This window comes from Protopterus annectens, chromosome 14.part0 (assembly GCF_019279795.1).
Source record: "Protopterus annectens isolate FY-2018-M chromosome 14.part0, PAN1.0, whole genome shotgun sequence".
Lineage (NCBI taxonomy): Eukaryota > Metazoa > Chordata > Ceratodontiformes > Protopteridae > Protopterus > Protopterus annectens.
In genome coordinates, this window is record NC_056748.1 from 313,456,126 (window position 1) to 313,480,929 (window position 24,804).

Below are 24,804 nucleotides of genomic sequence, written 5' to 3' on the forward strand. Positions count from 1 at the left end.
TTTTTTTAAAGTCTGGGATTTTTTTCCCAAAACTTAAAAATTTTTTGCCATGGGACAAGGTGACAGGGCGCGGATATGGGCCAATTAACTGGACATATCTGTACAGTTGTGGGGTATGATTCTGCATACAGCTTACTACCACTCCCATGATTCGAACCATGGCTGTATGTGCTAAATGTACAACAGTTAACGTCTCATTTGAGTGTGCTCTTTGGATTATGTTGTCTATCTTTTCACTGTTTTATGTCTAAGTCTCTCTCAGTTGTACAATATGACCTATTGTGATTATAACAGTCATCTACAGACATTCCTACACATTTTATGTAGCATAGTGTGAGGAACAGTGCTTAATACAACAGTACTATTAAGAGATTGCAACACTACATTACCATATGATACCAGAGTAAACACAGGCAGTCCAGCAGTTAGACCTTTTTTGTCAGGCTGTTAACCTTTTATTTACATTTGTTAACCGGGGTAGTCCGACTGGATACATGTCCATTTTCAGCAGAGGCCCGGGGAGAAAAGCTCCCGGTTACAAAAGTAAACCATTCCACTTATAAAACAATATCTGTACAGTACTTGAAGAGGTGGCCCCGTCGAGGGGGATTATACAAAAATGACAGTGATTACAAAATACATGTTGAATATAGTAGAAGCAAGGTTATATGCTAGAGTTGTTAGCGCACAATGAGATAGAAACTGTTTACAAGTTACTTACAACTTATTTACAAAATTACATACTCTGTGGTCTTAGGGATGGAGTATATAGACTTTTGCTACATTTCAGACAGACGTGGCTGAAATCAGTACTGGAGCAAGATAGAAGTGGCCTGCATAAGACAGATGGTTAAGGTAGGAGTTAGTCAGGGTTGGTACAGAGACAGAGCCAATGTCACATAAGATATTGTTTGAGGCTTTTTTTGAAAAGGTTTAACGAGGGTTCCCGAGTAAGAATAGTTGGGAAGAGAGTACTACGTTTTTCCAACAAAGTTGGCAAACAGAGTCTCCAGCAAAATTAGATGCTTTTTGAGTTTGGAGAAGTGATTTGTTCGATGATCTAAGTGGTGTGAGATTATGATATCGTTTTATGACATTTGTTAGAGCTGGAGTGTTTTTGGGTTTGTTTAGTATTTTGTGGGTGATAATGAGCTGGTTGAACTGGATTAATGTGGGTAGTTCGAGTCATCCGAGGAGCTTAAGGTTTAGGCAATGATGGGATCTGTATGAATAGCCCGTAGCAAATCTAGCGATATGGTTATAGCAGCGAGTAAGTTTATTTAGCTCCATTTTTTTCAGATTGGTGAGAATGGGAGGAAGCAAAGAGAAGGGTTGAGAGTAGGTGGGAGCGGGCGGTAGCAGTGCTAGCTAATGGGGTTAGGAAGGATTTATTTCTATATAGTAGGCCAAGCTTTTTATTAATGGTTTTGATAGTTTTATTGATGTTCATATCAAATTGATTGTCAGCTATTACACCTAGGAGCTTAGTATGGTCTCCGGAGTGATAAAGTAGCCATTGGTGGAGGTTATGGCGAAGGTAAGGGGGGGGGGTGGATCTACTAGTTGGGGTGAAGAGGAGTAATTTAGTTTTGTTGGTGGTTAAAATCAAGTGGTGGTTAGTGAGACAGTTTTCAACTGTGTGAAATGTATTCTGGGTTAAGGTTTGCAAGTTGGACAGGGAGGAGGCCGTACAGATCAGTGTGGAGTCATCTGCATATTGGATACCGGTTGCTTCAGGGATGGCTGAGTGGAGGTTATCAATGAAAATTGAAAAGAGTAGAGGACCTAAGATAGAGCCCTGGGGGACTTCGAGGGTGAGAGGTAGCAGGGTGGACAGTTTATCCTGCCATAGGACAGCTTGCTGTCTACCACTTAGGATCAAAACCATTGAATAGCAAGGTTGTCCAGGGAAATGGTTTTAAGTGCTTGTAAAAGTAGATAGTGGTCGACTATATCAAAAGCCTTTGATAGGTCCAGGAAAAGGGCAGATGAAAACATGTTGTTGTACTGATTTTGGTGGATAGCATTAGTGAAAGGTCGAAGGGCAGAAGTGGTGCTGTGATGTGGCCTGAATCCATGTTGGGAGTTCGCTAGTATGTTGTTCTGGGTAAGATGGTGCATAAGTTGCTTGTGGACACATTTCTCCATGATCTTCGCTAGTGGTGAAAGGATAGCTATGGGTCTATAATTGGATAGTTCTGTAGAACTTTCCCCCTTATGTAGTGGAATGACATGGGATACTTTCCAGATGGTTGAGATAGTGCTCCCTGTTAGGGTTCTGTTGATTAGGATGGCAATGGGGTATGCTATGTCTTCTGCAGTTTTTTTATAAGTACTCTCCTGGTAGGAGGTCGGCTGATAGGGTGGTTGGTTTTAATATTTTGATTAGGGCACGAATGAAGTTGGTAGAAACTGTTTGGAGGTTGAAGAAGGGATAGATAGCAGGGGTGGTTAGCATAGTATTGGTGCTTGTCGTAGTAAGTTTGTTGGCTAGGGACTGGATTGTTTCTGTGAAAAAATTATTAAAGGTATTAGCAATATTTTCGGAGGATTCCTGGGTGGCATTAGATGGGGTGGGAGTGGTGGATTGACCTGGGTGCAGGATTCAGTTTATACCTGCCCAGAACATTTGGGCAGGTATAAACCGAATGCAACATGCAACCTATATGAGACTCTTCCTGCCATATTGTCTGGTGTATTCAGTACATGCCTTAAACAATACAGGTTTTATACTGGCAATTAACTTTCTACTACTTTTAGATTTATTTCTTATGACAGTACATGCAAGAGTATTAGTAACCTGCCTCGCAACGCAACCTCTGCAATCTACAGGCATGGGCTTCCTGTTTCACAGCCCGCTCGTCTGCCTTAGTCAAAGACACAAGAGGAATATTTAGCCATATCTATCCATAATATACACGAGCTGTCAATTATTAAACAGGTAGTGGACTGATACTTGCAGATGGCTGTGACATCTCCCGTCCACCTAGCCTCTTGGATCCACTGATCCAAGAGCTCCCTCTTTCTCTGCTTCAGGTACGCATAATGATGCCTGACTTGCTGAACAGTTCGTGGTATGCCAGTGGCACTGGTGAGGTCATGGGCGAGATGGTCCCCAGGCTTTTGCTTTATATTGGGAAACCTGGTACTGGCCCTGCAGCAGTCTCCGGTCATGGTCTTTAACAAGGAGTTCTACCGTGACTTTGGACTCATGGATGCCTCAGCGCTGCGCCGAAAGCACACTCCCTCTCCCATACCAGTCATAGTGCCTACAGGAGGAAGCTGCAACCAGTTATGAGATGTATTCCTGCCTTTTGCGTTTAAATAGGACCGATTTCCTGCACTTTACCATGATTGGACAGTTTTGAAAATACTAAGCCATGGGCAAACCTGCTTACCTAAGGTTGTCATTGCTTAAAGGGGTATACCAATGGGAAAACTTATTTTGCTGGCCTACATTTTGCTTACACCTAGTAAGCAGGGCTGTGCAAAGCTTAGCATTGCTTAATGTTTAATTTGCATACTATTTGCTGTTTGACATTGATTTATTATTCATTACATGTTATATATGTGTTTGGTTACCATGTTTCATGTGTACGTACACTGTATGGGGTCCTTATGTTTATTATGGGATTTCAACACTTCATTACAATAACACCTCACATCTGGACTTAATGCAGTACTCCAGTTCACATATTTATGTTATGTAGTAGGTTATACACCATAAAACTGTATATAGATTCCTTTCACATGTTAAGTGTAATATAGGGATTGGGGAGGGTGACCTAATGGTTAAGGTGTTTGCCTTACAAACACAAGGTGCAGGGATTGAGTCTCACAAGGGATAATTGGCTAGGCTTATAATGGCTCACAAGGGCAGTTAGCCTAGTACTAACCTATGAACCTAATATTCCTATAGTGAGGCTCTGTTTGGTGATACCTCAGTCTTATATGTACTGCTGTTGTTTCTGGGCAGAACAGTGACTGTTGCATACAGAGTGATTAAGGCACTTTTAAGCAATTGTATCTGGGTGTATGCGAATGTAAGCAATGCTAACCTCCTGTTAAATATGCTTACAGAGAGTTAGCTTCAATATTGCTTAACACATGTGTGCATTGCTTACCCTCATGCAAATGGGCTTAAACCAGCTTACTACTGCCTAAATATACTTACTCCCGCTTCCTATTGCTTAATAGTGCTTACTCTCACTTACCCCCGCACTAATTTAGACAGAAAAGTAAAAATGGCTCTTGGGAAGGTGGTGGATTTGGACACTGTATGGATTTGTCATTCATTACACATTATACCTTCGATTTGTATCCCTGAGTCATGTGTACATATAATGTATGGGGAACTTGTGTTTGTGTGTGGATTTTACAACATTATTACAATGACACCTCACATCTGCATTTAATGCAGTACTCCAGTTCACAATTGTATGTTATTTAGTAGGTTATGAAGCACAAAATATTTTTCATAAAGTGATTTGACATGGAAAATGGAATGTACTGGACTGAGACTCAAACCGGGAATGACTGCTCGTAAGGCGAATGCTCTGATGACTACACTATTGCAGTACTGCTTCATTTGCATATTTCTTGATATTTATCTTGTGCCATTTAAGCTGCAGTATACTTAGCTAAACAATGGGCAAACCGCACCTACGGTTAAATTTTATCTGTTTGATAAAAAAAAAAAACATTTAACTTGTTTATATTATTATATTTTTAACTACTGCTCTTATAAACTTGGAGTGGTGTTGCTGGGGGTATGCAACCCACTATGAGCAGTCTGGCTCATTGTTGTTGCTCTACTGCAGTTCTTGATTGCGTGTATATTTTGAGAGCTCTGCTCTCAGACACGCCCCCTGCACTCGTCCACGCTCTGTGTACGTTTAGGAGCTCAAGTAACGCACCTTCATTAATATTGCAGAGCACGCTGCTGTGCTGCTCCAAAATGGTCGCTTCTGTGCAGGACTAAGCTAGTCCTGCATGGTAGATTACTCAATCTGGAGGCATGTGTTGTGAAGGATGTTATTTACACAGTGGCACACACCTTGGAGGGCATTATTTCTGTTAGAGAATGGGATGTTTGTAAAATTGTTTTTACTTTTTTTTATTATATTATCATTATTTATATTTTTTTTATGTAAAATATCTCCGCGTAATGTTTCAGACTTGCTGTAGTATACATAAATAGTGTTGGAGGAAGGATTTTACATCCAAAATATAAGATTTAAAAAAATGTCCAGATATTGACCTCATTTTGTGGTCCCTTACTGATAAAAGTTGTGGCTTATTGGCAATCATTGGAGGTTAAAGTCACTTAATGAAATACATTTGAGTTTCAGGCAGTATTTCTGTGAGAAAATGCATGTTAAAACAAATCCTTTTACTCTAGCAACTTTCAAATTTTATATCAGCAATGATTAAAATCTTTTCTTATTTTTAGCCTGTGTTTTCCCCATACCTCTTATCTTCGAAGTTCAAAAAAAATCTGGACAAAATAATTGGGGAACAAAGGACTAAAATTAGGGACAGATTTTAAATATCATATTTATAAACTTTATAAAGTTAATAAAGTTGTACATTTTGTAGTAGCATGCATTTTCTAAAGAATAAGAAATATAAAACTGAAATGTATGTAATCGTTTAATGTCTTCAGTCCTGCATAATTTGCCAGAAAACTACAAATTTTAGGAAGAACCATCCGTTAAACAGTAGGCAGAAATCTGGGCGTTCGGTAAAAATCTGGACAGTTGAGAGGTCCAGTCCTCCTTTTATTTAAGGCTGTATCCAGATTTCGTGAGCTAAGTCGTTAAGGCATACATATACCTCTTGACTGCTATTGCTTCCACTGGTCGAGCACTATATATGTGTGTAATATATATATATATATATATATATATATATATATATATATATATATATATATATATATATATGATACACACACACACACACACACACACTTCCGCTTTCATGCATGCAGGGACGCATACACTCACACACATGCAGACAGTAACATATACACACAGTTTTCTTTCTTTTTTTAAATATTTCTTTTTATTTTACACTTAAGCAAGAAATGCGCCGCTTAGTGAGTGTAAAATAGTGGCAACCATTACCTTCCTTATTGTCAGAGATTCACGGCACCTTAATATGCTGCTGTGAAGTGGTGGACTCGTTTTTTGCATGGGCATTATCTGTACATTAAGATCTTGTTAGAGAATGTTCATCGTTCTTGTTGATCCCTGTTGCGGTAGCCTTAGCTGTATGGGTTACATCCTACCAAGGATATGACAGATGGCTAGCTTCCAAAGCTTCAGTGCACCTTCCACATGATCAAACTGTCAAGCAGCTCCAGCTGAGCTGACTAAAAGACAAGTTTGGGTACAAAGACTATAAAATAAAGGGGGAACAAAGGCCCAAAATAGGAACAGATTTTAAATATTGCTCTTATAAAATTTGCTTCAGTAACAAGATTTGTGTTAGCATGCATTTTCTAAAACACAAGTGTTGTTTGTATGTGTGTGTATGTGTGCGCATGCTTGCATGCATGTGTGTGTGCACGTGAGAGAATGGGCGAGATCAATCAGCCAGTGTCAGCAGCAATTAAGAGGTTTGTATAGGTGACAGCTTGGAATCTGTGCTTATATTCTGATCCTGGTGAGAGTAGAAGCAGAGCGCATTGATTCCTCTCTCTTTCTGGTTGGAGAGTAAGTGTCTGTGCTTAACGTACCTGATTGGTCTGGTTGCTATTCGAGGCATCTGCCAGAAAAAGGCTACAAGCCTGCAGAATCTTGCAATATCTGGAACAAGAGTGTGGCTCACCAAACAGGCTGTGGCCTGCTTCTCTTCTTGGGATTGGTGCTAACATTTTGCTTCTGGTGAGAGAAGAAGCAAAGGAGTATTGTATCCCAACAGAGTGAATCTGTGCTGAAACCAACATTAGTAGTAGCCAGGCAGTAGCCATTTATGCGACTCCCCTGTTTTCATCATTCTTGACAAGCTAATTCTTTATTTTCAGTAAGTACTGCTTTATTACTTCCTAACTTTAGAATATCTGCCTAGTTACTTCATCCTTAAATTTTCAGGGTCTACATATTATTTTCCCCTCAAGTGTTTGGCAGTGCTCTGTACAGGCTCGGACACTGAGTGACATTTTTCCTGTAAAAGGCTTCAGTACTTGTATATTGAGCTCATATCCAGGCATGTCTAAAGGTCAGTTCCCTGTGCTTTCTCCTGTCTACCTGGTGAACTTGGGCATTCTGAGGCAATGTAGCAACTGCATCATGTACACAGACAACCCTCTCCTCATATCTCCCAACACTATGACTTGTGAGAGATGTACATATATAGCCAAACTGGAAGCCAAACACTCTCTAGCCAAGACTGGATTAGCCAGTCAAGAGGAGAAGGTTAACACCTGCACCACACCACATTCAACGCATAGTCCTCCAGAACTTACACCACCACAACCCTCACATAGTAACACAAAATACATACCTACTTTCGCTGAGGCTCTCAATACAAAACTGCTCAAACAATAGAGACCTTCGAGGCAGAAATGCAAACAACCACCACATCCCAGCACAAACCATAAGAGACGTAGCTCACATAAACAGTGTGCCACTCAACCAAAGCCCATAAGGCAAAACAGCTTACCCAATACACACTAGTCATAGGTGACTCAATAGTAAGGCACACTGATGTCCCACTCAGTAGGTTGAATAAGGAGAAAGTTATGGTCAGCTGCCTGTTGGATGCCAGCATCTGTCACATAATGCACGCAGTCCACAACAGGTACACATTTGACTCTTGTTATTCTCCATGTTGGTTTGAATGACGTGAGATGTACCTCCCTGGACTACATGAAAAGAGCCATAGAGGCGCTCTCCAGTCTTGTAGCCCAGACAGATATGACCCTTGCTCTGAGTACCATCCTACCATCACCCAGAATGATACCATAGTACAAGTAGAAAATTATTGACTTCAAGAATTGGCTAAGTTTCTGGTGTCATTCTAAGGGAATCTAGTATCTGTCTGCCAGGGATGACATGATCGACAGACCTCAATGCTTCGCCAGAGATGTCCTGCACCTGTCACCCCAAGGATTCCAGATAATGGCCAAGGCTCTTGCCACCCCTATACTGCCTTTTTTAGACAATGTCCTGAAGACAAAATTACCACCGTAACAGCTGCAAGCAAGTGAAATCTGAGAGTTATGCTACTCAGTGCTAGAAGTCTAAATCTCAAAATGTACTCGCTCGCACTCCGTAAAATGGAGAACATTGACATCTGTGCAGTGACCGAAACCTGGTTCAAGGCTCCAGAGAGCACTCCAGCACTATCAGGCTATAATTCATACCACACCTTTCGACCCCTAAACCTGGACCGAAGCACTAAAGGTGGTGGTATCTCCATATTCATAAAGTATATGCACACCTCCAGACTAGTAGCCCAACATAATACATCCGAGATACTTCAGGTACAACTAACACTGGGTAAAACTGCAATCCAGGTTGTAGCCTGCTATAGATCCCCCACCATGTCCCAAGACTCCCACTCCACATTCCTGAACACACTGGAAAATATTGGGGTACAACCCAATACCTTGTACTAGGAGACTTTAACTACCCCTCCATTAACTGGGAAAATTATACATGTACCAACACACTTGCTAAACATTTTCTGGAATTCATTAATTCCAGTGCCCTGGACCAACTCATTCTTACCCCCACCAAGGGTAGAAACATCCTTGACATGGTCATTACTAACATGAGTGCCTGTTGCTCTATACCAGTAATCAACTCCTCCTTGGTCAGATCTGACCACAAGCTAATCACCATGGATATCCATATCCCACCCTCACCCCCCCCCCCCCCAAAGGAAACCACCGTAAAAAAAACTTATCCAAAGCCAATTTTGGGCTTCTAAAAACAGAGGTGGCTAACTTCATGATACACATGCAAATGGAAAATAGGTGCATGATGGCTGAATCATACACCAATGCACTATATGAGCACATACACAGGTGCATGGAACAGGCCATACCAGACAACCAAGATGCTCTCCTCCAAAAAAAGGAAGCCAATCTGATGCTCATCCACCATAAACAAACTCTACAACAGAAGGAAAATACTGTTGCAGAAAAGGGTGAACTCCCAAGACTGGAAAAACTCCCTAGTTAGCCTCAGCAAAAAACTGAGATCCATCATCAAATCCTCTAATGCTAGCTACGAAAACAAAATTGCTGCAGATTCTAAAGACAACCACAGAGCATTCTATAGTTATGTCAAGAGTCTACATGGCAATACTCAGATCTGCTCTGAGTTACAGCACAATGGCAGTACATATACAGAACCACTGATATTGCCAACATATTGTCTGACAGGTTCAAGTGCAGACTTTACCCCCCTTTCACCCCTAAAGGGCCTATCACAATACCTGAGGAATGCCAGGTCCCTATTATCACAGCTACACATATAAAAACTGTACTGTCCGAAGCCCAGAATACAGCTTCCATAGGACCTGTTAATATCCCTGGCTGTGTTCTACATGAATTACAAAGAGAACTGGCACCACACTTGAGTACCCTGTTCAATCACAGCCTCATTTCAAGCTTTGTTCCTACAGAATGGCGTACTGCTACGGTCATCCCACTCAACAAAGGGGGAGCGACTACAGACCCTGGGAACTACTGCCCCATTAGTCTGAGCCTGATATGTAAGGCTATGGAACACATCATCATGAACCTTATAAATAAGGACATAGGAAATCTCCACACTCTGGACCCCACACATTTTGGGCTTGTGAAAGGTAAATCATGCCTGCTCAACCTGATAGACCTCTTCGAGTCTGTCACCAGAGCTGTGGATGAGGGCAAGGTAGTTCACACAGCCTACCTAGTTCTTGCCAAGGCCTTCAAAACCATCCCTCACACTCAGTAATCATAGATAGACTTACTAAACTAGGCATAAACCCTATGTCATAAGATGGATTGCCAACTGGCTCACTGATTGATAGAACCCACACTGTGAAAGTAGCGGACTCAAAATCTGACTACCGACCAGTTACAAGTGGTGTCCCACAGGGATCAGTCCTTGGTCCTCTCCTGTTTGGCATCTATTTCTCTGAAGTTCAAGCCAACACAAAGGGACTCTGGCTGACCAAGTTCGCAGATGATTGCAAACTGGGAGCCATTATTGATTCTCCAATTGATGTCGACATTCTACAAAAAGGCCTCACTGACACCAATGACTGGTGCCAGTACCACGGCCTTAAGCTCAGTGCCAAAAAGTGCATTGTCATTCCCTTTGGGAAAAATTGCTGCCCATGAACTACCACATAGGCGGTAGTCTACTAAACACAAAGGTATGATAAAAGACTTGGGGACACAGGTTGATGGCAATCTCTCCCTTGATAACCACATTGCCAATGTAGTCAGAAAGTCCTTCTATGTGGCACATCTCATTACAAAAGGCTTCTCATCCAGGAAGAAAGAGGTCATAATCCCTCTCTACTCGTCCCTCATTAGACGTATCGTAGAATACAATGCCCCATTTGGTATGTACCCCACTAGGCACATACAACAACTGGAGAGGCCACAAAAATACCTCACTAAGAGGATCTTAGGCCTTAGACAAATGCCCTATATGGACAGACTCAAAAAAACTCCAGCTATACTCTCTCTTATCCCCTACTTAGAGGCTATCTCTGCTTGACCTACAAAGCCATGTCTGACCCAGAGCTGCTAGATATACTACACCTAAAGAAGTCCTGGTCCCCCCGTGCCACACGCTGCAAGGACCTAAACCTCATTACCACAATAAACAGAACATGCTGGAGGGGCAGGTTCCTTATCCAGTGACTTCCCATACTCTGGAACAAACCTCCCATTCACGTCAAGCAGAGCACTTCACTGACCCCCCTTTAAGAGAAATCTTGACTAGTGGATTGGCAATAGGAAGTTCACCCCAGGGATCACTTCAGTGGCCTTGTTAGACAGGGGCACTGGGAGCTAACTGTGGACGGCATGATGCCAAAGAATCCTTTTGGGCTAGGCTTTTATAGGCTCCAGCGCCATTAGCCTAGTACACACCTATGAACCTATGTATACCTCTCAACCTCTTGGCTAAAGAAGTCTGGATAAGGCCTAAAATAAAGGGGGAAACAAAGGCTTAAAATAGGAGCAGATTTTAAATATTGCTCTTATAAAATTAATTGATTTAATAAAAGGGTTTGTGTTGCCATGCATTTTCTGAAAAAAGTCTGAAACTTAGTTATGTCATTATTTAATGACTTTGATCCTCCATGATTGACAGCAAACCACACATTTTTAGGAGTAAGGGACCAGAAAGTGAAGTAAATATTTGGATATTTCTGAAAATGTATTTTGGATGTAAAATACTTCCTTCAAACACCATTTACATATACTGCAGCAAGCTTGAAACATTAGGAGGAGGAATTATTTTACATAAAAAAAAAAATATTAAAAAAAAGGAAAAAAAAGTAAAATATAACAATTTTACAGGCAGACCATTCTCTAAGCACAATAGTGCCCTCCACAGTATGTGTTAGTGTAAGTAATACCTTTCCAGGTGTGTGGAGGCCTTCTGCCTGTAGTGTTGGGCCTCATAACACCCCTGGGCGGGTGTTGTCTACACAGTACACACATCCTGTTGGGGATTATTGCTTGCTTACAACCTAGGGTGTTTGAGAGGTGATGATGCTGAATCTGTGGCGAATCCAGAGCTATTTAAATTAACTTATCTTATTGATAGCAGCACTTCTTTAGACAGATTAGAAAAGCTTAGGTCTTCTTTAGATAGGTAAGAACATTAACCATGTAACAGTCAATTGCAAACCATTGACTTTTTATTTATTTATTTTACATTTGTTGACCGGGAGAGTCCTACTGATTTCAGCGGAGGCCCGGGGAGAAAAGCTCCACAGATTAAGAACAAACTTAAGTCATGGTATGTAGCTTTATCAACATTCGAGCCACTAATAAGAAGGGGATTCATTTTCAGTTAGCAACTAATGACACTGCAGAGAACCTTCATTCAGTTAGCTGTTATCTCACCTCTGATGAATCTCATTGACTATGATGTGATGTGCTAATAATAATTTCAAAGTCAAATGTCCTAATACTTTTATTTGAAGTGGCTTTACAATTTTTGCCAGGAGAATAAGATATAATTCTCTAAGTATTTCTACAAACACACTAATGATGTGAGGTGATGTGAATGAGCTTCTCAAGGGTCTCCTTGGCCATAAGCTTAGTAAGAACCTGAGAACTATAAACATAGAGTGAGAAGGAAAAAAGCTAAAGAGAAACTATTGTCGGAACAGAAACATTAAATCTGTAACTGTTAATACTACTTAAACAGGGCAGTACTATTTTTATTGTTCAAGTTGTTCTGTGAGGGTTGAACTGCTTTTTATTTTGTGAACCAACTGCTTTGCTTTATGCCTTTAAATGCTAGCTCTCTACCATAAAGAGTGTAGTTCTGAGTTTAGGCTTCCATATTAATGCAATGACTTCAGTTTTCCTGATAAGGTTCGAAGATTAGGAAGAACCTTATTTAATGATATTCTGCAATTTAAGGCATAACATTGGGTCACCAAAAGTAACTGCTTATGTTAACTGGGGTGTATTGTCTTACTAAAGTGATTCATATTATTGCCTATCCTGTGATAAAGTTACCTGGACTCTTAAATTCTGTAAGGACTTGCATGTTCACAATTCCTTTCTCCCTATTTTCTGGCACACCATATATCCCTGTTATTCTGCCTTTAATTTATGTAAACATACAGTCTTTTATTTATTAAATTAATGTGATGTCATTGTTCTACATTTCCAAACTTGTCGTTGTTTTGTCCAAAATTTTGATTTTTGTTTTCAAAGTTTGAATATTTTCATTTGATTTATTTTTATTATTTCAATTTCCTGAGTATGGACATCCTGAAGGAGCAGTAGATATTCTGTAAATTTATTCTATTTCTTTAAAATAGTTTCTTGTTGTTCTTTTTCCTGCAAAAGAGAATACTGTCCAGAAAAAGTGTAATTATTAGCATTTGCATTTGTTGGTATTGTAGAAATATGATTTTATACAATATTTTAAGCTTAAAACTGTCTGTCCATAATGGTTGGCCAAATGATTTTATTTGGTCCAAGCAGTTTCACCAAGTTTTGTACATTCAACAAAATATGTTGATAATCTACATCTATATTTGTAACGTATGCAAGTGTTTTTATTTTTGTTATTCTAGCTATTTTATGTGGGGTATAAAATGCTGCATTTAAGAATTTTCATGTATGTATACTCCCAAATAATGAGGGTGTAGGTGTAGTACCCCTCATATATGTCTAGTATTTGTGTCTAGTAATTAACTGCCAAATGCTAATGTTTGAAAATTAGAAAGTATAGATTTATTATTACTGCCCATTGAAGTCATCTCATTTGTGACACTTTTTTCCTCCTTAATGGTGACATGTAATGCCATCACAACATTGCACATTTTTGTGTATGCTCCTATTTAATACACATTGATATCAACCCCTCCTCTAGTTGTTGGTTGTAGAAGCTACTCTGACCTCCAAAGTGATGCTTTTGTGTTTATCTAGGTTGGTCTCCCTCCCACCAAGAGGTGGGAAAATGTACCCCCCTTCCTGAATCTGTTCCTGAATCCAGGTCACCATCTGTGGAATCTTGACATGCAAGTACTGGAGTACAACATTGTGGGGAAATTACCTGACCAGAACACTTGAGTATCTTTAAAGTTTCCTGTCAACTGAGATTTCTAATTAGTTTCATAGGTAGGTACTAGGCTGTTGGCCCTAGGGCCTATATAAGCCTAGCCAAAAAGGTACCTTGGCTTTCGCCACACAAGAACATTATTTTCCTGTGCCCCTGTAGAGCAGAGCCACAGAGGTTATCCCCAGGGTGTATTTCCTATTTCCCATCCAATCATCAAGATTTTTCTTGAGTGCTAATGAGGAGCTTTGTTTGATATAGACAGGTAGTTTGTTCCAGAGTATGGGAAGTCTCTGGGATAGGACTCTATTCCTCCAACATGTTCTGTTTATTGTGGTGACAAGGTTTAAGTCCCTAGAGTTCACCTAATTAGTCCATACTTGCAGTTGCCAGTTGATGTAATTTGAATATTTTAGCCAGAGGGTAGGTGTCAAGCCATATGGCAGGAAATGTGGGTATACTGACCACATGCATTGTCTGGGAAGATGGTCACCAATGGTATTAAAATGTACTTGTGTGTCTTGAGTTTTTATAACTGTCTTTGTCATTATCTGGTATAGTACAAGTAATTGCCAGGTTTCCTGTTAGTTTAGTAAAAGCAGGTCCCTTAGGTAAGGCTGCACTGTTGTAGCAGTTCTTTGGAAGGCCTTTCTGTTTGGTTACAAAAGTCTTTTGAAATAATTTGCCAAGGGCAAGGAAGTATTTGTATTTCACAGAGAAGTTGAGAAACGAGTTTTAGTTTCATCTGAATGTGCTGGAGTTGATATTGCAACCAGTGAATAAGGTTTTGATACAGCCCCTTGTGAAATCACCGTTGTGTACTTACTGGCTGAATCAAGAAAGGGATGCAGTGAGGTAGAAGCAGCAAGCAATATGCATTCAGGCTGTAGTCCTTTTTCCAAGTGTTCCTGTTTTAACATCTTGCCTGTTGCTTTTTGCTTCCTTCTGACAGCACAAGTCTACTATATAAATGTTACAGACTTAACTGTTTGGATTAGCGGATGTGCATGAACATTTTTACTTCATTATTTTTTCAGGACCGAGAGACTTGTGATATTGGAACAGTCTCCAGGCACTGATGAAAACAAATCCTGTGTCCTGTATTTGGAGTGTAATCCTAACAGTACTGAGAAAATAGTATGTATTGAAGTGCGAAGTGAAGCAAGAACCATGGAAGTTTATGCAGACCAGGAGTATTGTGGTACCAGTAGAGGGGAAAACACGGACTTTCTGAAAATAAGGTAAAATGTACAAATGTGTAGCGTGTGCTGTGAGGTGAGTGTCATTGCACAGTGAGTCGTTTGAGTTATTAATTTTCTTTCTTTTCTTAAACGCTATCTTGCATGAAGTGATTAAAATTGATTATTTATAGCTTGGGAATTCTTAGGGTGTTGTGCACTAATTTATATTTTATTAGTTAAATAATAGTAATGCTTGACAATGCTGCATGTTACTGTGCAACTGTGTCACAGTCCATGCTGAGGCAGTTTGACCCTCGCGTTATAGAGGATTATGACCACATGTTTGATCCTAACCAGTTTGTGTTTCAGAATGTCAAGAAATTCATCATGTGAGTGAAGAAACATAACAAATGAATATTGCCATCCATTTTAAGAACACATAAGTTGGTTATGGTCAGAGACCTGATCATAATTCTTTTGTATTGAAGCTTTCTATCATGTATTGAGACATTTCTGGATATAATGGACAAACATTAGTGAATAGTAATTCCATTGTATGGCTTGCTTTCTTTACGATCTCCTCTGATCTGTAAAATTTTGTCCCGTTTATACTCTGTACTTTACTCTGCTGAAAATGGGCAACTATATTTTTATTAATTTCATATGCAATTTATTATAGAAATTGACAGTTGCACATGCTGTGTTACGTATGGTATACTTTTACGAAGTATAGAATTTACCTGTAGTGCCTGGAGAATCTGCAGTTACACTCCCAAGAGATACAAAAACTTGTTAAGCGTCTTTCTTATCTTAGCTTTTGTTAAGCATCCTTAAGCACTGTTAAAATCAGGTCTCATGCTGGGGGTTGAAAGCTGATGGTGCCAGCCAGCAAATAACAGTAGGGAAATAGTTTTAAAAGCTGTTGGATATCTAATCTGCCACAGTCATAAACAAATGGTGGGGCAGAGCAAAGTGTCTAACGGCTAGTAAAGTATTTTGTTCTTTAGAGAGAGACTTTTATTTACCTGCTCTGTGCTTGACCGTGCTGAAGTGTTTTACCTGCTTTCAAAGCCACAAAAATGCTTTGTACTCTTACACTTTTTTTTATTTTTAAAAAGCTCCATGTTCTGCAAAGACTTTTGATCGAGTTTCCATGATCATAACCAGTTTCTTAATATGTTCTCAACTTGGATACCAAGCTGTGCGGTCAAAGTGAATTTCTTGGCGTCCATAGCTTGAGCACAAAATAAGTTGGTTATGATCGGAGACTCTATCATCCTTTGTTGTTAGTTATTGCAAATCTGACATAATCCTGTATTGTTAGTTATTGGAATTATCTGTAAATTGTGGCCTCTTTCTTGTCAATTGTGCTGTTTCCAGTATGCTTTGTGTTGTGTGGTTTCTGAAGTGTAAATAAAAATATTTGAAGATTTAGTTTTGTAGCTTAAATATTATTGAATGTAAAATGTTTTCTTACGTTATTTGTTCAGTGTCAAGTGATACGACTGGTAACAGAAGACCTTTCTCTTTTTGCTAGTTGGAACAGTTGTGTACTTCTGTTTGATATTCTTTCAGTGAATATGCTATTGTCTCTGTATTGGTCGAAATTTATTAGTTCTGGTAGTGGGTTTTTCTGTGCAATAATTAACTTTATTCATAGGTATATACTAAGCCAAAAACTACTATGGGCCTTTATAATCCTAACTATGCAAACCAAGTGTGACCCACAAATTTGATTTATATAGGGGTTATTTTCTGACTGCCTGTGTCCATCAGAGACATAGACAGCAGACCAGGGTTGAATTTCCAGTTACCCATCCATTGGTCCAGGTTGCATTTAAATAGGGATAGGGAGGAGCTCTGCTTCAAATGGATGAGGAGCCTGCACATAATTGTCTGTCCAGCATGTCCTAATTATGGCACAAGCTAAATGTAGGTCTTTTAATCTAGTAGTTCTGATGCTGTATGTTTTGCAGATTTGTAAAAGATTTATCAAAACCGGGTCCAAAGATGTCTTGTATGCCAGGCAAGGATCACCTTTCAGAAGTCTGTATGATGCTGAGTAAAGGTGCAGAGATTTGAAATGATCAGCACAGGACATTGTGTTCGCTCCCTGTATTCTTTTTGTTAGGAACCTTTTTGGACGTTTCAGTTGTTGCATGTGGCTGGTCGGGTACATACTGAAGGTGTGGCATTATACTCTCGATCTGATTAGAGCTAAGTACAGTGGTATGATGACCTCTGTGGACCTATATGCCATACCCTTGCTTATAAGTTGAGCAACACAGAAGGATTTATTGCTACTTTAAACGTATGTTAATTGAAGGCTAAGCTACTGTCTGCATAAGTTTTTAGATCCCTGACTAATGAATCAACTTAAGAACTTTTAGGGGTATTTTATTAATGACATCGTTACCCAGGGTGCTCGACTTTCCAGAAGGTACTATAATGCATTGTTTGGTGTTGAGTTTTAAGCCATAGCTTTGGAACCAAAGTTTTGTCTGAGTTAGACCTTCTGAAGGGTGTTTTCGTCTTGGGGGTGATTCAGTGACTGCTCCCAGTTTGAAGTTATCTGCGAATTTGGTCAGCCAGAGGCTTTTGACATTGGCTTTGACATCTGGGAAGTAGATGCTAAAGAGGAGTGGGCCTGGCACAGAATCCTGGTAGTTAATACCTAGTTTGTAAGTTTAACAATTCTGGAGTGAGTATTGTAGCAAATGTTTTAACCAGGTCTAGGTAGGCAGTATTCATGGTTTACCCTCATCCATTGCCTTAGAGACCTTTTCAAAGAAGTCCACTAGATTCATTAAGCATGACCTTCCTTTGACAAACCCAAACTAGGATGGATATGTTTTCTGGAGGTCTCTTATGTACTTATTGATGATTTCCATGATAATTATTTTCTTGAATTTTCAAATAACACTAGTCAGACTAATGGGTGTGTAGTTTCCAGGATCTGTTTAAGGTTTTCCCTTATGAAGGAGGAATGACCATCTCCGTCCTCCATTCACTTGTGGCACAAAGCCTGTTTTAAGACTATAGTGAAGTAATTACTCCAGGGGTCTTTAAAAGTTATATTTTAGATTGTTCAGAAGGCATCTTGGATTGTTATTGGGGGCCCCTCAAAGCCATGTTCTTGGCTTTAGTGAGCACAGCTAGTACTTGCTCCCTAATTATAGTCAGAGGTTATTTTTTTGGTGATGGTTTGGGTATGGAGGGGTAAAGGTGGAAGTGAATTTGTCCACTAACATGTTTGCCATATTGCCAGGCTCTGTGAATGTGACACCATTAACCATCAGTTCAGCAGATTGCTATATCCTGCCTTTAAGGTTTCAGACAATGGTGAAGAGGTCCTTATGGTTATATTTCACCTGGGAGGCCATCTTAACTTCAAAATTTTCTTTAACTGACCCAATTAACCCTCTTAGTTGCCTGTTTAGTTTGATGAGCGAATTACCCTTCCTGAATTTTGCTATAATTGCTTTCCTCTTGTTGTATTTCCTATTTAATTTTGGATGCTACCAATGCAGATTGCTTCTGGGGCTAGTCCTGGACTTGTGGGTAGGTTCAGCAGCCTCTATGCAGCCACTGACATGATTGTACAGAGTTTCTGAGAGCAATTCAGCATAGGTTACTGTGTTCTTGGGGGTTTGGAGGGACATTGAATTTGGACGAACCATCGTTAATAAAAGGTAATTTGCCTTGGAATAGTTCCTAGCTGTTATTGATTTTAGTGGGATTATGGAATTTATTTTGAAGGAGACCGCTTTATGATCGGACCTTACCAGGGAGGATGAGATATTTGGGGGGGGGGGGGTGCAGCATTCTCCCATATTTGTGAACCCAAGGCCTAGTATGTTGGAGCCTTTAGTGGGCGTACTCATTATTTGGTCAAGGGTGTTTGTATTTATGAAGTCCAGGAATCTTTGTGCCTGTAAATTTTGAGGTGGTGTGGGATTCTCAGTCTGTACAGGGCTAATTTAAAGTCTCCCCTGAGTAGGGTGTTGTGTTGGATCGTAAACATCATCACTAGTTCCAAATACGAATTGCGAGCTTCTTTGGACATGGAGGGTGACCCATAGGCATCTTTGGATATTGTACTGGATTTTGTCTGTGGTGATGTACACATGGAGGAACAGCACATCATATTGTTTGGCCACCCTGGAAGTATGCGTGTTATTGATGTATATTGCGACACCTCTACTTCTAGCCTTAACCTCTGCAGCTACTGGTCAAAAAGTCTGGAAGGCACTGAAACTTTGCACTACTGGGGTACTGTCTACTGCTTTAAACCATGTCCCGGTAACTGCACAGATGTTGATATTCTCAAGTGTGAGAAGGGCTTTGAGGAAGTGAACTTTTTTTTTTTATTTAGACTCCCAGCATTGAGCAGTAACACCTTGCGGTTTAGTTGAGTTGATTTTACTGTGTCTGTAGATTTGTCAATTTGGTATTGCCTAAAAAAGGCACTGTGGGTTGGATGAAGTTTTAGCCAGTATTTGAAGGACTACAGGGGAAAGTTGCCGACCATCCTTGGCAAAGAAAGGAGGTCTGTTAACCGTGTTGTCCCAAGCCGACAGATACTGGCTTCTCTTGGAGTGACAGCAGAAAGACATAAAGTTATTGAAATTAATCATTTTTGCTCATATTGTGGCATCATCCTTGGTGATGACAATATGATGCTCAGTGCTAGGTCCTTATTCCAGCTTGAGAGAGACAGTTTGAAAGCTCCATAATGTCTCTGTTCATATTGTCTAGGGAGGCACATCTCAGGTCATTTATACCTACACGGACTATGGAATCATACTGGTACCTGTGGCATATTGACTTGAGTGCATGTGTGATTTGGCAGTTCCTGGCAACTAACTATTACCTTCTTCTTGTTCAGCCTGGTTAGAGGGCCATTAGTATATCTTAGAATGGAGTTCCCCATGACGAGAGTCCTGGGAAATGAGTTTGCTTGCCTTAGGGGGCTTAGTGTTGTGTGGGGTTTTACTGAAAGTGATAATGTGTGTGATGTTAGGTGGTGTTTTTTCTGAGTGCTCTTGGACTTCCTGAGGCAGAGGTTTTTACAATGTACAGTCTAGGCGATCTTTGTTTAGGAAGGTTGTTTTTTCAGTACCTCAGCATACGTTAGTCTTGCTGTAGGTTGTGTGCTGTGTGAGGTGGGTGCTGGGTGTGGGGTTTTGACAACCTCATGTGCGCATGTGTAGTAGTTTAGCCTCCATTGTCCTTGAGTACGTAGACCCGTCGCATACTGTCTCCGCTTCTTTAAGAATTAAATGTTTGTCTACGACAGTTGCTGCATGTCTCAAAATGCCCATATCCATTAAGCTGGCTACAGAGAAGTTAGGAAATTGCATAGCCATACTGTCCAGTCCTTTGATTGGTGAGCTACAGGGGGGTAGTGTATTGGAGTTAGAAGACTATTAAGGGTGCTTTGTTGGTGCAGACTAAGGGTGTGTTATTGTGGCAAATCATGCTTAACGGTACTAAATTCTACTAACTAATATTTAAACAGTACCGAATTCTACTAAATCTGTGGGTATTGGCATTCAGAGCTCAACAAGCTCTATCTAGTCTTTGTGCAAGGTATTTGCTTTATGTTGCTGCTTTACTGGGTATAGTTGTATGGGCCATTCTTCAGAAAAAATTGCTTTCTAAGTGTTTGCTACTGTACAGGGCACAGCTAACCCACGCAAACATGCAAAATTTATAGCTGCACAGAAAAATAATTAGAGCCGTATGGCCAGTAAAATGACTACACTAGGAGTCCCTTTGTATATTTCCCAAATCAGAAAGACCAAGCAAATACTTCCTGCTACAAAACAAACTTAATTATCCTAGTTTAAAAGCACAGTAGAAGAGAGTAAAAGACCTAAAAGTGCAATGTTGCCAGAAACCAATTAAACAGCTATCTGGGAATCTTTTGCTGAAGGTGATTTCAAGGCAGCCTTAACAGTAGTAACAGTGAGAGGAGGAGCAATTTTATATAGATATATATTTTTTTACAAAAAATGGCACTGGATATAAATAAAAAAAACTTATGGAATGTACGCAAGGACTCCAGGCTTTGCTGAGCACTAGGAAAATCAGTTAGGAGACTGTATTTAGTAAAGGAGGCTTACTCAAGAGCAGTACTGGTTTACGGAGTGGGCACTGAGTATCATAGATCTGTGGAAGACCATGGGTGGGAAGAACACATGAATAGCTTATACAACAGAGACTAGCAGTGAAAGAGGGAAGGGAGGGACTTTGGCCTCCACCCCTTATGGTAATCTTACTGCCAGAGTATTACTGAATCTTCTGCTGTGTTGCTGGTACTTCACTTTCATCCATATTTCCTCTATTTGCAGGATAGTTTCTTTTTGTTTCAATTCTGGTGTGGTGGCATACTTGTTTGATTGCAGACTTTGGTATCTAGATTTGCTGACCTTCATTTGGTGGGACATTCATTTTGTGTAATAGGATCAGTGTGGAGAGTTTCGTTGTTGAATGATTTGTACCTTCTTCAGATGATAGTCTAGTTTGTATTTTTAATCTAGTCACTTTTTTTCCTCCCAAAAAAATTTTTTTTTCAAATACAGTTAAATAAATTCCATAGTATTTGTATATAACATCTTAAATAACTATATACACTATTTAAAAATGTTTTTGTGAAATAAATTTAAATTAATAAATGTTAACAAAACTTAAGATCTGCACAAGCCAAGGGAATGAAAATCATTCCTAATCTGATGGCTAAACTTAAGTCCATCAGATTACCACTCATACCTTGATAATCCAGAACATCTGAGCTCCATAAATTGAATTATCATATGGAGAATATTTGTAATACGAATAAGCAATATTTATATTATTTTGAACAGATATATTGCTATTGTAGATTAGACAGAATTCTAATCAGTATAAATGTCTACTTATTGTATAAGCAATTAATATTTACATGAAAGATACATAAGCAATTCAATCATAGTAAAGTAGGATGTATCGTATATAAAACCTCATTAAAGGATTATAGCACACAGTTATTTAACGTATTCACCCTTATTGAAGAGGTCTTTCAAAACGTATTAATCTAAAAAGTTGGCAATAATATTTATACCTAATGTTTATAATACAAAGTATTTTACTGGATATATCAGAAGTTATATTTCATTGTTTGCCAGCATTTAAGTAATCACTTTGTTGCTAACTTACTTAAAGCATCAAGTTTGTTTTATATAAACATTGATGAAAGTTGGTATATTTTAATTATCAGTGCATCCCCCCCATTTCCCACACATAAGGGTTTTCATATCGTTTCTTATTATAAAATGAGTGAACTAATACGTTAAAAACAAATTCACTTATTGTGATTAATGATAAGTTCCCTTTCCGTATTCATATATTGTCATTTTGTGGCATATACTGAAAGTTTTTAGATTGAAATGGCAAATTCTATTTTGTATAATCAGCAAAGGTTAAACTGAATGATTATTGTCAATTTAATACTATTTGTTCAGAATGTGATTGTTACATTCTGTGACATTCCTAGTTCAGGCTTCTATTGTTTCCCTTGAACAACTTAGTCAGTTTGATGTTCATAGGTTCATACTAGGCTGTCTGCCCTAGGGCATTTATAAGCCTAGTCAGAGTGTCTTTGGCTTTCGCCACCCATTTTAAATTAATTTTGCTATGCCCTTTTTCGAGGTTAGTATACTGTGCCTTTGTCCAACAGTGACGCAGAAGTGATACCCGGGGTAAACCTACGATCTCCCATCCACTCATCAAGATTCCTCTTGAAGAGAGTCAATGAGGGACTCTGCCTAACCTGGACTGGGATTTTATTCCAGAATGAAGGGAGCCTCTGGGTTATGAATCTGTCCCTCCAGCATGTCCTATTTATTTCAGTGCTGAGGTTCAAGTCTCTCGAGTGCGTAGCTCGATGGGATTTGGATTTTCTGAGGTGCAGCATGTCCATTAATTCCGGGTTGGACATGGCTTTATACGTCAGGCACAGATCGCCTCTGAGCAGGTGGTATGCCACTGAGTAGAGCTGGAGTTTCTTTAACCAGGCAGCATATGGCATCTGTTTGAGCCCTTTGATCTTCTTGGTGAGGTACTTTTGGGGTCTTTCCAGTTGCTGCAGGTGTCTGGTAAGGTACATCCCCAAAGGGGCATTGTACTCCATTATAGGCCTGATGAGGGATGAGTAAAGAGGCAGGATGACCTCCCCTGATCAAGATGTGAATCCCTTCATGATTAGGTGGGCTATATAAAATGTTTTTCTAACCACTTTGGCCACGTGGTTGTCAAATGAGAGATTGCTATCAACTTGGGTCCTTAGGTCCCTAATTACTTCTTCTGTACTTAATGGATTACCAGCTATTTGGTAATTTGTGGGCACTTTGTTTTTGCCAAAGGGGATGACTATACACTTTTTGGCGTTTAGGTTGAGGCCATGGCTCTGGCACCAGTTGTCTGTTTCTATGAGGCCCTTTTGGAGGATACTTGTGACGGCTGGAGAGTCGATTATGGCGCCCAGTTTGCAGTCATCTGCGAACTTGGTAAGCCACAGCCCTTCCGTGTTGGCCTGTACCTCCGAGAAATATATACCGAACAAGAGAGGTCACAGGACTGAGCCTTGTGGGACGCCACTTGTAACTGGTTTGGAGTCTGACATAACTCCAGCAATTCTAACCATGTGGGTTCTGTCCTTGAGCCAGTCTGCAACCCATCTAGTGACATAGGGGTTTATATTTAAGCTGGTGAGCTTATCTATAATGCCCGAGTGGGGTATTGTATCGAAGGCTTTTGCGAGGACCAGGTAGGCTGTGTGGACCACCTTCCCCTCATCAATGGCCTTGGTGACTGTTTCAAAGAAATCTACCAGGTTTAAGAGGCAGGATCTGCCTTTAAAGCCGAACTGGGTAGGATCCAGTGCCTGTAGATCCCCAATATCTTTATTTATGAGGTCCATGATGATCCTTTCCATAGCTTTGCAGATCAAGCTAGTCAGGCTTATGGGGCAATAGTTTCCAGGATCCGTTGAGGCACCACCTTTGTGGAGAGGGACCACTGTTGCTGTACGCCACTCTTTGGGTACATATCCTGTAGTAAGGCTGAGATTGAACAGTAGTTTTATGTTTGGGTTTAGCTCTTCTTGGAGTTCATGTGGGACGCAGCCCGGGACACAGTCTGGTGTGTTTTTTGCTTTGGAGAGGGTGGCTCTTACCTGAGCATCTGAGATGTCAGGGGGGCAGCACTCTGCTGGGATAGATATTTGCCCTTTTGGTGGGGAGGGGGTAAGATGTTTGCGCGGGGGGGGGAGTTTGCGCTGAACCTGTCGGCTAGGATGTTGGCAATGTCTGTGGGTTCGGTGTATTTTGTCATTTTGGACTAATTCTGAGCATATCTGGGAATTCCCACCCAGGTTCCTAACATAACTAAAGAAAGCCTTGTGATTATCCTTAGTGTCCTGTGCAATTTTTCTCTCAAAGCTGGCCTTAGACGATTTTATGAGTGCCCTTAGTTTTTTGCTAATACTGATCAGAGATGCCTTCCCTTTTTGGGATTTTGCTCTATCACGTAGTAGCTTCCTCCTTCTATTGTATAGTTTGTTTATGGCTGGGGTCCACCAGACAAGACGTCTGCCTTTGGAGGATTGGGTCTTGGTTTTATTTGGGATTGCATGATCCATGCATTCCTGAAGGTGTTCATAGAATGTGTTTATAAAGGATTCTGTGGTCTGGGCCGTATTTTCCACAGGCCCGGGGGCTTTGAAGGATTCCACCTCGGTTTTGAGGAGTGTGAAATTTGCTTTAGAGAAGTTTTTCACTGTGGTTTTCTGGGCAGGGGGTGGGGTTGGGATGTGAATA

General features: G+C 40.2%; 1 protein-coding gene across 3 annotated transcripts in view; it reads left to right on the forward strand.

Moving 5' to 3' along the window:
- The window catches only part of CCHR14.PART0H10orf88 (chromosome chr14.part0 C10orf88 homolog), a 495,917-nt gene that overhangs the window by 50,627 nt on the left and 420,486 nt on the right, over positions 1-24,804 (forward strand). For all 3 annotated transcript variants that reach the window (XM_044056034.1, XM_044056036.1, XM_044056035.1), the window contains one exon: positions 14,801-15,004. In XM_044056034.1, the coding sequence (XP_043911969.1) occupies positions 14,801-15,004 (204 nt within the window). The remainder of the gene's footprint in view (positions 1-14,800; positions 15,005-24,804) is intronic.